Source organism: Heterocephalus glaber, unplaced genomic scaffold, assembly GCF_053883595.1.
Source record: "Heterocephalus glaber isolate CG9 unplaced genomic scaffold, H.glaber_assembly_v1.0 deba00001532, whole genome shotgun sequence".
NCBI lineage: Eukaryota > Metazoa > Chordata > Mammalia > Rodentia > Bathyergidae > Heterocephalus > Heterocephalus glaber.
This window is the reverse complement of record NW_028258330.1, coordinates 1,107,783-1,120,090: the sequence shown is the minus strand read 5'-3', so window position 1 is coordinate 1,120,090 and position 12,308 is coordinate 1,107,783. Positions and strand designations below refer to the sequence as shown.

Below are 12,308 nucleotides of genomic sequence, written 5' to 3'. Positions count from 1 at the left end.
AGGACAGAGCCTCTTCCTCCTGCCCAGCTGATGCTGGTCCCACTTCCCACCTCCCTCTATCCACAGCACACCCACAACTCCCAGCCCCCTGTGACCATGCCTCTCCTCTCCACATCTCTGAGACCAACTCTGTAGCCTTGCACAGGATTGGAAATGTGTGCTATTTGTCTTTCTCTGTGGCTTATTTCACTTCACGTCCACAGTTCCTTCCATGTTGCCACAAATGTCAGTGTTGTGTTCCTTTTATGGTGAATATTTTAAAGATGAATACTATTCGGTTGTGCACATAGACGGTGTTTCCTTTACCCTTTCACTCATCAGTGGTCACTTGGGTGCAGCCCTGGTCTTGGCTGCTGTGACAGTGTTCCTGTGACCTCGGGGGTACAGTGTCTCTGATACACTGAAGGGTGAGAAGTGCTTGGAAAATACTCAACCTCACTGATCACTGGGGAAACGGGAGCGATTGTCTCACCCGGAGAGAGTGCCTGTCATCACAAAGTCAGAAAATAAGCCATGCTGTCAAGGCTGGTGAGCAAGGGGAGCTCTTGATCACTGCTTGTGGGTTAGCATGGTCATTACGGACAGCAGCCTGGAGGTTCTTCAAACAACTGAAGCCAGAAGAGCGTGTGTGCTTCCACTCTCCTGGGCTGGGTATGCACACAACTCAAAATTTACCAGAAAAGTACAGCCTGCAGGGGCCAAGAGCCCATCCTGGGCAGGGGTGAGGACACTCTGCTTCTGTTGTTGGGGGAGGGGCAGAAGAGAGTTGAGGACAGTGCCATGGCTCTAGAAAGGTCCCCAGGAACCCCGAACACAGTCTCACTGGTGACCTGAGCTGGGCCATTTTGAGGTGAGGGGACAGGACTTCACAACACAAAGGCCATCCACACCCTGGACACATGGAACTTAGTGATAGCAGAAGCAGACCAGAGCTGCGCGATGCTCGTGCTGCTGTCCCCTGACCACTCTGGGGTTGGCGATGCAGACAGCAGATGCTGGGCCATGAACTGGGTTCTCTTGGCCTCCATGTGGGGTCCTCTCATAGCTCCCACTGAAGGACGATCACTAGTCTCTGCCTCATTCCCTGCTGCAGGCAGGGAGGGCAGCTGGGCCTGTGGCTGGAGTTGGTTGCTGGGTTTAAACTTGCAAGGACATCTGTGTATCCTGGCTGTGCCTTAGCAAGCAGGAGGGGAACCTATGCGACTCTCCACTGTGTGAGATGTGTGCGCTTTCACATACAGTGCAAAGGAATGCATTACATGGGTCTGACAAATAACTAGGAAGACCGGTTATTCTGAATGCTGCGGTCCTGGTTATCTCATGGAATAGACCAGCAAAACCAATCAGAGGAGCTCAGTGAACATTTCATTGACTTGTGCTCTTTAATTAACCTTAATTTCTCAGGTCCTTAGCCAAATTGAGTGTTTCTTTGGGAGTTTCTGTCCTGGAGATTGGTAGCTTTAAAGATCAATTTTAGGGTGTTATCTATTATCTGAACCATCATCCCCTTGAGAAATTCTCTCTCCACTTTGTTTATGGTTTTGGTCATGCTGGGGCTGGGGATTGAACCCAGGGCAGGGCACATCCCCAGGGCCTGCTCTTTGTGTGCTGTGGAAGAGGTTGGAGCTCCATCCCAACTAGAAGCCGAGCAGATGCCTTCTCTTCCTGCCTCTGCCACACAGATGCTCATCTTTGGATGAACCAATTAGATGTCAGCTCTGGAATTTGAATTGAGACCCAGTGGCACAAAGACACAGGGTAGTTCACCGGAAGGTATCCCACCTTACAGGTAGAAGAGCCGCAGCTGGCCCACTGGAACACACACACACGCACACGCACATGCACACGTACTCACGCACACACACATGCTCTCACAGAGGGGTGGCTGGGCATTCCCTGGCATGATGTGTGATAGATTTCCCTCTGATTTAGGGCGGCTGCTGTATATAATAGCTACCTTCTTCTTCTTCCCAGCATGCCCCTATTCTTCCCAAAAGAGTAACCTAATACTTGCTCTCCTCCTAACAGCTAGTGACATCACAGGCTCCTCCAGTCCCCAGCCACTACCTCACTTAACCCCACCCCAGCTTCTATAAGAAGCGCTCCCTGCCCCAGCCATATTGCTTTTGTCTCTCCTTTGTTCAGAGACAGCCTGGCAGATCATCCCTGCAATAAAGGCTTGTTGTGGCCTGGTCTGGTCTTGGTTTTAGGCTTTTTGTACCTGACAGTGTGCTGTGTGGCCTCCTACACATGGTCTGTGTGGAAATCTGTATCCAAGGCTGGGCACTGTTGCCACTATCGCTCAGCCTTAGGGGCCCCAGCAAGCTGGCTTTGAGGGAAGGAGCAGAACCTGGCCAGGCTGTGCAGACCACAGGAGTGAAACTACCTGGACTGGCTGGCTCTAGTCCACAATCCAGGGCTCCTGATGCCTGGCTTACTGAGAACCAGTGTGAAGCCCACGTGAGATGAGATCCTTGGTGCTGTCAGGCCTTGAGGAGTTAGAGTCACAGCGCCCGAGAAAGCAAGGATAGACAAACCCAGCCTCCAAATTCCACAGCCCAGGCCTCCTGTGTGGCTCAGTCTTTTGCACATCTGTCCCCAAAGCTGGCATCGCTGGGCGGAGTCTGGTGACTCTGGACACTGGGACCGGAGAGGGTCTGGTTGGGCCAAGCAGGCACGTTCCCTGTTTGCAGTATCACTGCAGTGCATGTTGCTTTTGATTTGGCTCACACACCTGTGGTTTAGAGGGGACTTTATGTGCCCCTCAGCAGAGCCTCATTGTGGAGTTTGTCTTGCTTGTGGTGACTGTAAACTTTTTTTGGATTTCATTCTCTGCACTTACCTTCTTCCCCTTCTCTTACCCTCCTGGATCCTCAGAGGAGAAGGAAATTCCCACCTATAAGTGACAGCAGAGTGTTCCTGGGCTGGGTGCTGGTGGCACTGGGGCAGAGTCAGCTCAGCCGCACTGACAGGAACAGGGATTACCATGAGGAAAGGAAACTGCAGCTCCTTCTGCACTGCAGATTCTGACTCAGCTTGTGCTTGGTGTGTGGGAACAGGGGATTTTGCAACAGTCATCTCTGGAGCCAAGGTGACAAAGTGAAGAGCCTGTCGAGAAAGGCCAAGGTGTTCTGCACCTTTGACCCTGCGTCTATGACAGTGCAGGCAGGTGACATGCAGGCCACCACTGATACAGCTGTCAATTTCATTTTCTTCAAGATGTAGCTCAGTGCCACATTCACATCAATTTCTCTTTGGCCTTTCCTGGGTCTCTGTGGCAGCACTGAAGCTTGGACACTTGGGCTCCCCCCTCAGCTTCCTGGCTACAGCCAGCTCCACCCTGTATCCAAGGGCACCTCCAAGAGGGGAGACAGCGACTGCACCTCACAGAGCCTTCCTGGGCAGCCATCCCTGTTCCCAGTGCCACCTGAATCTCTGAGGCATGGCCTCAGGGCTCCTTTGGCGGGAGCCTGGGAGAGGGGCTCTGTCTCCTAGGTGGCCCTAGGCCTGGCCGGCTGCCTGGACTCGTGGAACACTGAGCCCCTGAGCTCAAAGACTCACCTGACCCTGTTGCTGAGCTGCATCCCTCCCCACTAGCCTTTCCCCTTGCGATGTCTCCCAGGAACTCTGGTCAGCAAGTCATCAGCTCCCTTCTTGGCAGCTTGGTCCTGGACACCACTGTAAACATCATGGGCTGAGGATGTGGCACACCGCATCCCCCATACCCATGGAGGGGCAGAGGCAGTGCTCACCATAGAAACAAGCCTCCCCATGTCTTCAATCACCAGGCACAGCCAAAAGTAAGAGGAACACGGGCCTTGTCATTTATTCCAAGGTATTAAGAAAACAAGTGTCAAGAATAAGTGAAGAAACTATTTCCTCCTTTACTCACAGACCTGCCCCTCAGCCAATGTCCCCATCTTAGTGAATGACACTGCCATGACCTATAGTTCCCATCACAGACATAGGTGTGGCTACTAGACACTGATTCAATATCACAATATCAGCTTCCCATGAGCCAAACAGGAGTAGCCATGACATCCTGCACCAGTGAGTTGCTACTGCAGCTCATGGCTCACAACTCTCATGTGTACAGTGCTCACACCTTCAGGTCAAGGGTGAGATCCTGGTCCAGCTCTACTCCACCTGTACTTTGTCCTACAGGGATCTGGTGGCCTAGATTCTCCATGTCCTCTCATGGCAAAAGCAGAAGGGCCAGCTAGATTGCATTGACTTTTGGGGTTTGGTGCTGGGATTTGAGCAAAGGCTTCAAGAATGCTAAGCACATACTTTTCCAGTGAGCCATACCTCCTAGCTCACCAACGCTTTTCAAGTCCTGGTTACATCACACCTGCTAATACTCCATTGGTTACGGCCTTGTTGGAAAGTTAAAAGAGATAGTACTTGGGAAGTGTTTAGGACAGCACCTGGCATCATTTATCAACATCTATCTATTATCGATCTATCTATCTATCCATCCATGTTTCCTTTCATTCTGTCTTGGTTATTTTGAGTTGCTATAAAAAAACACCTGCTTCTGAGTACTGTACAGAGAAAAAACGTTTATCTAGTGGCTGGACAGTCCCAATATCATGACTCCAGTGTCCTGGCAAGACCCTCTTGGCCACAATACAACAAAGCAGAGACTCAAAAAGGAAATGCATGCCTGCAGAAGGGGCCGGGCAAGGGGTGGCCTGGCTTTGTGGGGACACAGACCCTGCAGGGACAAACTCACTCCACTTGGCCGCACCCACTCACCACCTAGCACTGATCCTTCCTGGTGCTGCCCAGGTCCTGAGATCCACTGGGGCCCTCCTCTTCAGGATCACCACCTCTCAGCACTGTCACACAGGACCAGACTTCCAGCACGTGCACCTGTGAGGCAGAGCATATCCACTGTCACCTGCTTCGAGAAGGTCCCTGTCTTCCCCGTGGGTCCCCTCCAGGCCCCGCTGTTCCTCCTGGCAGGTGCAGCTCCCAGCATCCCTGTCTTGGAAGAGCAGGGGAGGAGCTGTAGTACAGGAGGCTGCTGCCCTCTGCTGGTGTTTGGTTCTCTCAGTGATGCTGGGTGTTTCCTGGGCCCCAGAGCTGCAGGACAGGGCCAAGCAGAGGGGTTTCCAGCAGCAGGTATGAAGCCCAGCGTGATCAAGGTGCACAGCTCCTCCTGCACGCAGAGCTGATCCCTCCAGGAGCCAGTCCACCCGCACAGGGGGCTGCACTAGAGCCCAGACCTGCAGCTCTTGAGCGGGTATGTGTTGCCCCCTGCTGGTCAGGGTGGTCAGTGCAGGACGCAGCCCATCCTGGGCCATTCTTGCACCCTAGTTTCAGGGGGACATCCAGGAGAGCCTGGGTTTGAAGTGCCCTCTGACCCGAGTCCACGTGCTTCATAATGGGTCCGTTCTTGGTGTCCTCGTACGCATGTGTGATAAGTACCCAGGAGATGAGCCATTTCTTGTGGCCTCCATGGCAACCTGTGGTTACCTCATCACAGACCCCCTAAGTCAGGAGGAAGGTACACGGCCTCATCCCAATGCAGAGAGGACTGGAGAACTTCAGGGCCATGTGTAAACCACCTGGATGTGGAGTCCCATCCTTGGAGAGTGGTCTAAATGCTCTCAGGGCTCAACCTGAGAGTTGAGACACTGAGTGCTATTCTTTCGCTTGCCAGGGACTGGTGTTGCTAACTCCAGGCTGAGAAGGCTGAAGGCAGGGAAGAGACGATGTGGGAGCCTTGGAGGGGCTCCACCTCCCTGCGGGCTCTTCCTTTGCACCCCGAAGCCTGTAGAGCACTGGCCTTTGTCACTGATCTTCCTCATCCCTGGCAGTGACCATCAGCGCTTCCCAGTGCTCCAACTGTGGATGGCATTGAGACCTGGATGTGAGCAGCCAGTATGTTTCTCTCCTCTGCCCTGAGCATTGGGAAGGGTGGGGAGAAAAGGGTCACAGAGCACAGAGCTTAGGACTCAGTGTCCCAGTTCTGTGCAGCCATGGTCCCATCAAGAGACCTTACTAACTCAACCTCCTCCTGTAATGAGAAGCAAGCCCAGTGCAGGGCAGCCAATTTCTGTTCTAAACTCTGTGCCCCTGGGTGGTGGTGGTTGACCTTCACACACAGAGACAGTGCCAGGTGCCCGTGGGTGGGAGCCTGGATGCACCTGCCCAGGTGTAGAGGTGCTGCCTGCCCTGTGACCCAGGGTCTCTGTCTGCATTCTGGCTGGTGCTTTCTCCACCAGCTCCACACACAGATGCTCTTTCTGTCTGTCTCATGGTGGGGACTGGTTCCTGCCGGATAGAAGTGGATGGGAACCTCTGTTCATTTTGTCTTCAGGGAAGGTAAGCAGGGGGAGGTGGCCCTGCAGGCAACACCTCTGCACCCACTGGTGAGCCCACTAAGCCATGCCCAGTGTCCACCCCTGTGCACAGCCTGATTCTGTTCCAAGGCCAGCAGCCTGGGCCTCTTCTGTCCTGTTTGCATCCAGGAGCCACAGTGCTGGGTGTGTGGGTCCCCAGCCATCTGCTCTTCATCTCTCCAAGATCCAGGGGTTCTGAAGAGGTTGCCCTGGCCCTGACCTACATGTGTGGCTGAGTGGGTCCAGCTCCCATCTGCTCCCAACCTTTCCCTTGCTTCCCAGGTGACAGGACCCAGAAAGAGCTGGTGCAGGTTTTTACTGAGCAAGGCAGGGCTGGCCATGGGGGCCACACACAGGTGTGGTTAAGAGCAAGGAGAAAGGAATCAGAGAGAGAACATGGGTGTCCAAGCTGCCCAGGGGAGCCTGCTGTCTTGGTCCCTGGGTGCTGTGGCACCAAGCCAACTATGCCAGGGCTGGAACCTGTGATAGGTGTGGGGACATTGCAAGGAAGAGGTGGGGTAAGGGACTGTGAACACTGCCTGGCCTGAAGCACAACCTCAGACACTGAGACTGCTGGAACCAGTCAGATAGGTGTATTCCCCCAGGGCAAGCTGTAGATCTCTAAGAAGCAGAACTGCATCTGCAAAAGGAAGAGAGAGGGACAGTGAGTGTAGTTTCAGGAGAAAGGGAAGACACCTGGCTATGAGAGGACAGAGGGAGGAGAAGTGATGGAAAGGAAGTCCCCGAATGACACTGTCTCCCAGCTCAGGGATCCCAGGTCCTCATGCCCTCATCCTGTTGATCCCCAAGAAGCGGCCATGCATTTTCTCTTCAGGGAAGGTGAGGAGGGGGAGGTGGCCCTGCAGACGACCCCCACAGATTCAGAGCTCTCTTCTTCACCAATCAAGATCCCAAAACTAAGACTGAGATGATGAGACATTGATCACCCAGACCACAGCCCACCAAATAATCCTTGAATGCTGGCCTCCAGTCTCTGCCATGGGCCAGTCTTATGAGACTGATTCCTCCAGCCATATATAAGCTGGATCCTTTCCTGTTCTTGCTCTGAACTTCCAATTAAATCTTTCTTCCTGTAATAAATAATTCTGTACTGATTAGCTTCAGCCTGCGTGTACAAGAGGCTCAAATGTGGATCCCAACCCCAGGAAATCTTACCAGACTTGTGAAGATTTCCCACAATCCTACAGATCTTTCAGCCCTGAAGCACTCTGGTCCCAAGCACTTTGCCTAAGGGACTCTCAGCCTGCAGTTAAATAAATCCCCACCATGAGCCACAGGATCCTTGAGGCAAGACCAGGGCCATGGGCTCTGTTCATGTGGTCAGTGAGGCTGGGGTGGAGTGGGCACCCTGACTGGCTGACCAGGTCACCTTCTCCAAGGCCAGTCCCCAGGGCAGAGCCAGGTCCCGGAGGACAGGTGGAGTGAGTGTGCAGGAGAGCAGACCCCACAGGAGAAGAGTGATGGTGATAAAGTGCAGGGCTTCAATGACCATGACTCAGCCCTACCTCAGGGGTGTGTGACGGTGCCGAGGAGGACCCGTGTGACAGTCAGGCTGCACAGACCTGTGGGAACAGCTCCCACAACCCTTCCCCTCCACCCCAAAACCGTACCACACAGAGGGAGATGGTGCAGGTTTTTATTGAGCAAGGCAAGGACAGCCACGTTCGCCCCACACAAGTGTGGTTGAGAAGCACAGGAGAAAGGAAGAGGGGACAGCACATGGGAGCTACTGTCCACAGAAGTCTGCTGCTCTGGACCCTGGTGCTGGGGCACCAAGAAGCCTCCCCCCAGGGCCAGGCTCCATTGCAAGGGACACTGCATGGGATATGGGTAAGGCGTGGTCATTGTGGCCCGGCCAAAACAGAGCCTCAGGCACTGCGACAGCTGGAACTCGTCAGGGCCATGTAATTTTCCCAGGGCATGGAGTAGGCCACAAAAGAGCAGTGCTGCATCTGTAAAAGGAAGAGAGCGGGACAGTGCGTAGGGCTTCAGGAGAAAGGGAGGAGGTCCAGCCAGGAGACGTCACAGGTGGGAAGAATGATGGAGAGGAAGTCCCCACATGGTCCTGTCCCCAGCTCAGGTTTCCCAGGTCCTCATCCCCTACCAAATCCCCCAGGGAGCAGCCATTCAGAGCCAGGAGACTAAGACATGGGCTGGGCAGGAGCTCATCCCCCCAGCTCTTCCACCTCTCCCCGGGGCAGCACTGAGAGGGCACCCAGGGGAGAGCCAGGCCTCAGGACCCTGAGTGAGACAGGTGAGGTGGTCAGGGTGAAGGACTCAGTACCCAGAGCCGTGGCCTTCAGGGACCCAAGCGTCAAGAGAGACTGGAGGCTGAGGACAGGGGTCCCAGCCCTCTCAGGCCTGACCTGCTCAGTGGGGCTCTGGGAAGGGATGAAGCTGGAACTCAGCAGAGCTCTCTCCCTCCTCACCAGTCCTATTGCTGCCCCCTCCAGCCCAGCAGGAGCACCCACCCCAAAGGCAGGGGTGGCCTCCCAGCATTCCACTTCCCAGGGTCTCACTCAGCCCCCACATCCACCCTGTGCACATCCCCTACTGTGCCACATATGCACAGATGTGCCTGTACATACACTCACATGCACCCCATTTCCTAGGGTATCTACACCTGGACCACCGCACTACACACACACACACACACACACACACATTCATCTCCCCTATGCCATACACGTGTGCACACATGCAGCTTTCCACATGTCCCACACTCATGTACAGGTCATCTGATACACACACACACACACACACACACACTTCCCTGCTGCCTGTGTTGCCCCTGCACACTTCAAGCTCATACCGGGTTCTCACTGAAGGCACAGTCAGCCTGTTCGGACTGGGACTTGACACATGTGGTTCTGGCGATCTCCACATCCAAGTAGTAGTTAAGGCCAGCCACGACCTAGGGTGGAAAGAGCAGGACTCCCTCAGCGCTGTGTCAACCTCACCTGCCGCAGTTACTTGCTGCGTTGTGTTCACTGTGCTTGGCAGGGCTCAGACCGATCCTGTCCCCGGCCCTCACTGCACCAGATCTTCCCGCAGGACTGTCCCGAGCCCTGTGTTCAACTTCCTTCCTTCCAAGGAGGTACAAAGAGGAGTCTCCTGCACCAGAGTAAGAGCCCAAGCAGGTGGGAGTCCCATTTGAATACTCTGATCCAGACCCTGGGGTGGGTGTTCTATTTGGGGAGAAGCCGGGATGTTTTCTGAACACTTCCTGTCCAGGATGCAGCGCAAGTCCAGCCCCAGCAGGCTCTGTACCCATACAGGATGCACTGGACACTGTTTCAGGAGAGCTGTGACCTGAGGACTCAACACAGCTGAGACCTGGTCCCCTACTCATCTGATTCCTCTTCCCTGGTTCAGCAGTAGGGGGCACCCCAATGCCCACAGGGAAGGTTCAAGTTTACATGAGAGATGCCCTGCACTGCCTTGGGGTTCTTAGAGATTCACTATGCCATGGCATATAGAATGGCCACAAGGAGAGACAGGTGCTAAGTCACAGCTTGTGTCATCTTAGGGACACCCTTGCATCCCCATCCGTCCTTGCCAGGAACCCCCCTCCTACACATACTGTGTACCCGCCAGTCTGACCCTGACCCTGGCAGGCCAAGACAGGCTGCAGGACATAGGAGTGTCCTCAGTGGACATCGGTCTCACTGGGTGATGCTCTGTGGGCATCTGAGTGTGAGTGGCTTCCTGAGGTCAGCCTGGTCCTTGGTGTGGAGAGAAGGTCCTCATAGGCAAGCAGTGTATACTGTAGGGTGCATCCCACTGGACCAGGAGAAGCATCACATCCACACACAGCGCCTCATGCCATGGAGAGCCAGGAGTAGGGCCCATGTGGCCAAGGATGACCACAGGAAGGACAGGTGCAGGGCCCAGGACGCCCTCTGCCCCTGCTGCACTTGCTCTGCAGCTCTGAGGTTTCTGTCGGAGCCAGGAGCTAAAGGACAGGGGAGTGGCTGCTGGGAGAGGAGGGAACAGGCATAGGGCCTCTGTCCCTGCTGTGTGATCACTTAGTACACAGGTTACATGGAACGCAGCTCAGAAAGTGGTGGTCAGTGGTAAGCCGGGGGACCCTGACACTGGCCTGCTGCATGGTGCCTCGGCTAGCTGAGGTTGGAACCAGGTCTAAGGACATGTTTCACTCACAGAGCCCACCAGGGTCCAGGCCAGGCTTCATCTGGGGCAATTCAGGGACATGTCTAATAAAGGACACAAGGACAGACAAATCCCAGGGACAGGGCTGAGGTGAGAGGTTCGGCGATGTCATTCCTGTGGAGGCTCCCTTGACCAGGCAAGGGCCGCAGAGCACACAGTGTACTCAGGATGCGGACAGAAAGCAGGGCACAGAGGGAAGACAGCAGCAGGGTTTTCAGGAATAGAGCACCTCCTGGGCAGCCTTCCTCAGCCCCAGTGATCATGCACCTGCTCACTGGCATGCACCACCCGCACCAAGCGGCTGAAGTGCAGGTCGCTGTTTGCATTGTTGTACTCTTGGACGGCGAACTCTGCCGCCTGCTGCACATCGTCTCTGTCGACGTCCACATCTTCCAGGCCACCGAGTAGCTGAGACCTCTTCTGAGGGAACTTAAAGGCCACAGGCGTCATGGCCAGGTCTAAGACCACAGCAGCCAGGAGCAGCAGAGACACACCGGGTCAGGGCCAGGTCTGCAGGACACGATGCCGGGGCTGTAGGTCACAGAGGGCAGTGATCCAGAGGCCACAGTGCTGGCCTGGTGAGGCCCTGCTTCATCCTCTGAGGCTCCAGCCCCTCCGCTGTCTCCCTCCCCAGATTCCTAGCCCAGCTCCTCTTTTTCCTGGCGGCCCCTCCCTTCTGCTGTCCCCTCCAGTTCTGGCTCCTTCTCCTCTGTCCCTCTCTCCTGCAGGCTAGGGGCTTCTGCCCTCATGCCTCCCTCCTCTCATTCCCTGCCCCCAATCCTGCTCCCCTAATCCCTTACCTGTCCCCATTCCTGAGCTCTGCCAGGGTTGGGTCCCTCTGTTCTCTAGAACTTTCTGGTCCCTAAAGTCCCTGCAACTCAGAACTCTGTATCTGCAGGGAAGGGGGAAGAGCAGACCGGGCTTCCCAGGGTGCTCTGAGGTCAGGGGCCTCCTGGGTCAAGGTCAGGAAACCAGGAAACCCTGGGAGGAGGAAGGTGACTCCAGAGGTTCCAGGAAGACCCAGGCCCTGCCGTGTCCTGGGGAACTTCTCTGCAGTTCCCCTTTACTTGGGAAAGGGCAAGGGGTTCTCTTTAAGGACTCATGATCAGTCAATCAACAGATCTCCCAAGAACCACTCCCAGCCAGGTGGTCAGGCCAGAGACAGGGCACAGGTGCCCGAGCCTGGAGGGGACACCTGGCAGCACCTCCTGCAGAGCTGTGACACTGACCATATGTGGCTTTAAAGTTCCAGTAGACATATTGGGAAAAGTAAGAAGGACTAGCGAGATCATTTTAATGATCTGTCTATTTAACCTTTACACGAAATGTCATGTCATGATACAGGACAATTCTTAATGAGGCACTTTGTACTGAGTGTACTGAGAGAGAGAGAGAGAGAGAGAGAGAGAGAGAGAGGGAGAAAGAGAGAGAGTGTTAGGTCTTTGGAATCTGTGGATATTGTGACCTGCAGGGCAGGTGTCCATGGAGACTGTCCCCATTTCTAACCCCCTTGGTCCTGTGTGGTGGTGACTGAACCCCAGCTTCATGGAGGGAATTTGGGGATGGAGTGACCAACACTTCAGATCAGGGAATCATGAGAGCACTGCTGGCAGGAGATGGAAGGAGTGGGGACAGAAGCGGGGACACTGGACACAGGCTGGAGGTCTCTTGGGTCCTGGGAGGACACGAGTTCCTGCATAGACCAGGATGCAGAGCCAGTAAAGGTCACAGCTAAGGGACAGGCCTGGGGCAGTGGCTCCTTGT

At 54.8% G+C, this 12,308-nt stretch overlaps 1 protein-coding gene across 2 annotated transcripts; it reads right to left on the bottom strand.

Annotated features, from left to right (window-relative positions):
• Positions 1 to 7,999: 7,999 nt before the first annotated feature.
• LOC101723151 (cystatin-C-like) lies at positions 8,000 to 12,056 on the bottom strand. 2 transcript variants are annotated; one of them, XM_021252173.2, is made up of 4 exons: positions 11,774 to 12,056; positions 10,812 to 11,075; positions 9,184 to 9,285; positions 8,000 to 8,323 (listed from the first exon to the last, which is right to left on the bottom strand). In XM_021252173.2, exons 2-4 carry the CDS (start codon positions 10,992 to 10,994, stop codon positions 8,240 to 8,242), a joined length of 369 nt encoding a protein of 122 aa, XP_021107832.1. In that variant the 5' UTR covers positions 10,995 to 11,075; positions 11,774 to 12,056; the 3' UTR covers positions 8,000 to 8,239. The 2 variants fall into 2 exon arrangements, with proteins under 2 accessions (XP_021107832.1, XP_004874843.1); XM_004874786.3 differs by having other exon boundaries at positions 10,812 to 11,054; positions 11,774 to 12,048.
• Positions 12,057 to 12,308: the final 252 nt, after the last annotated feature.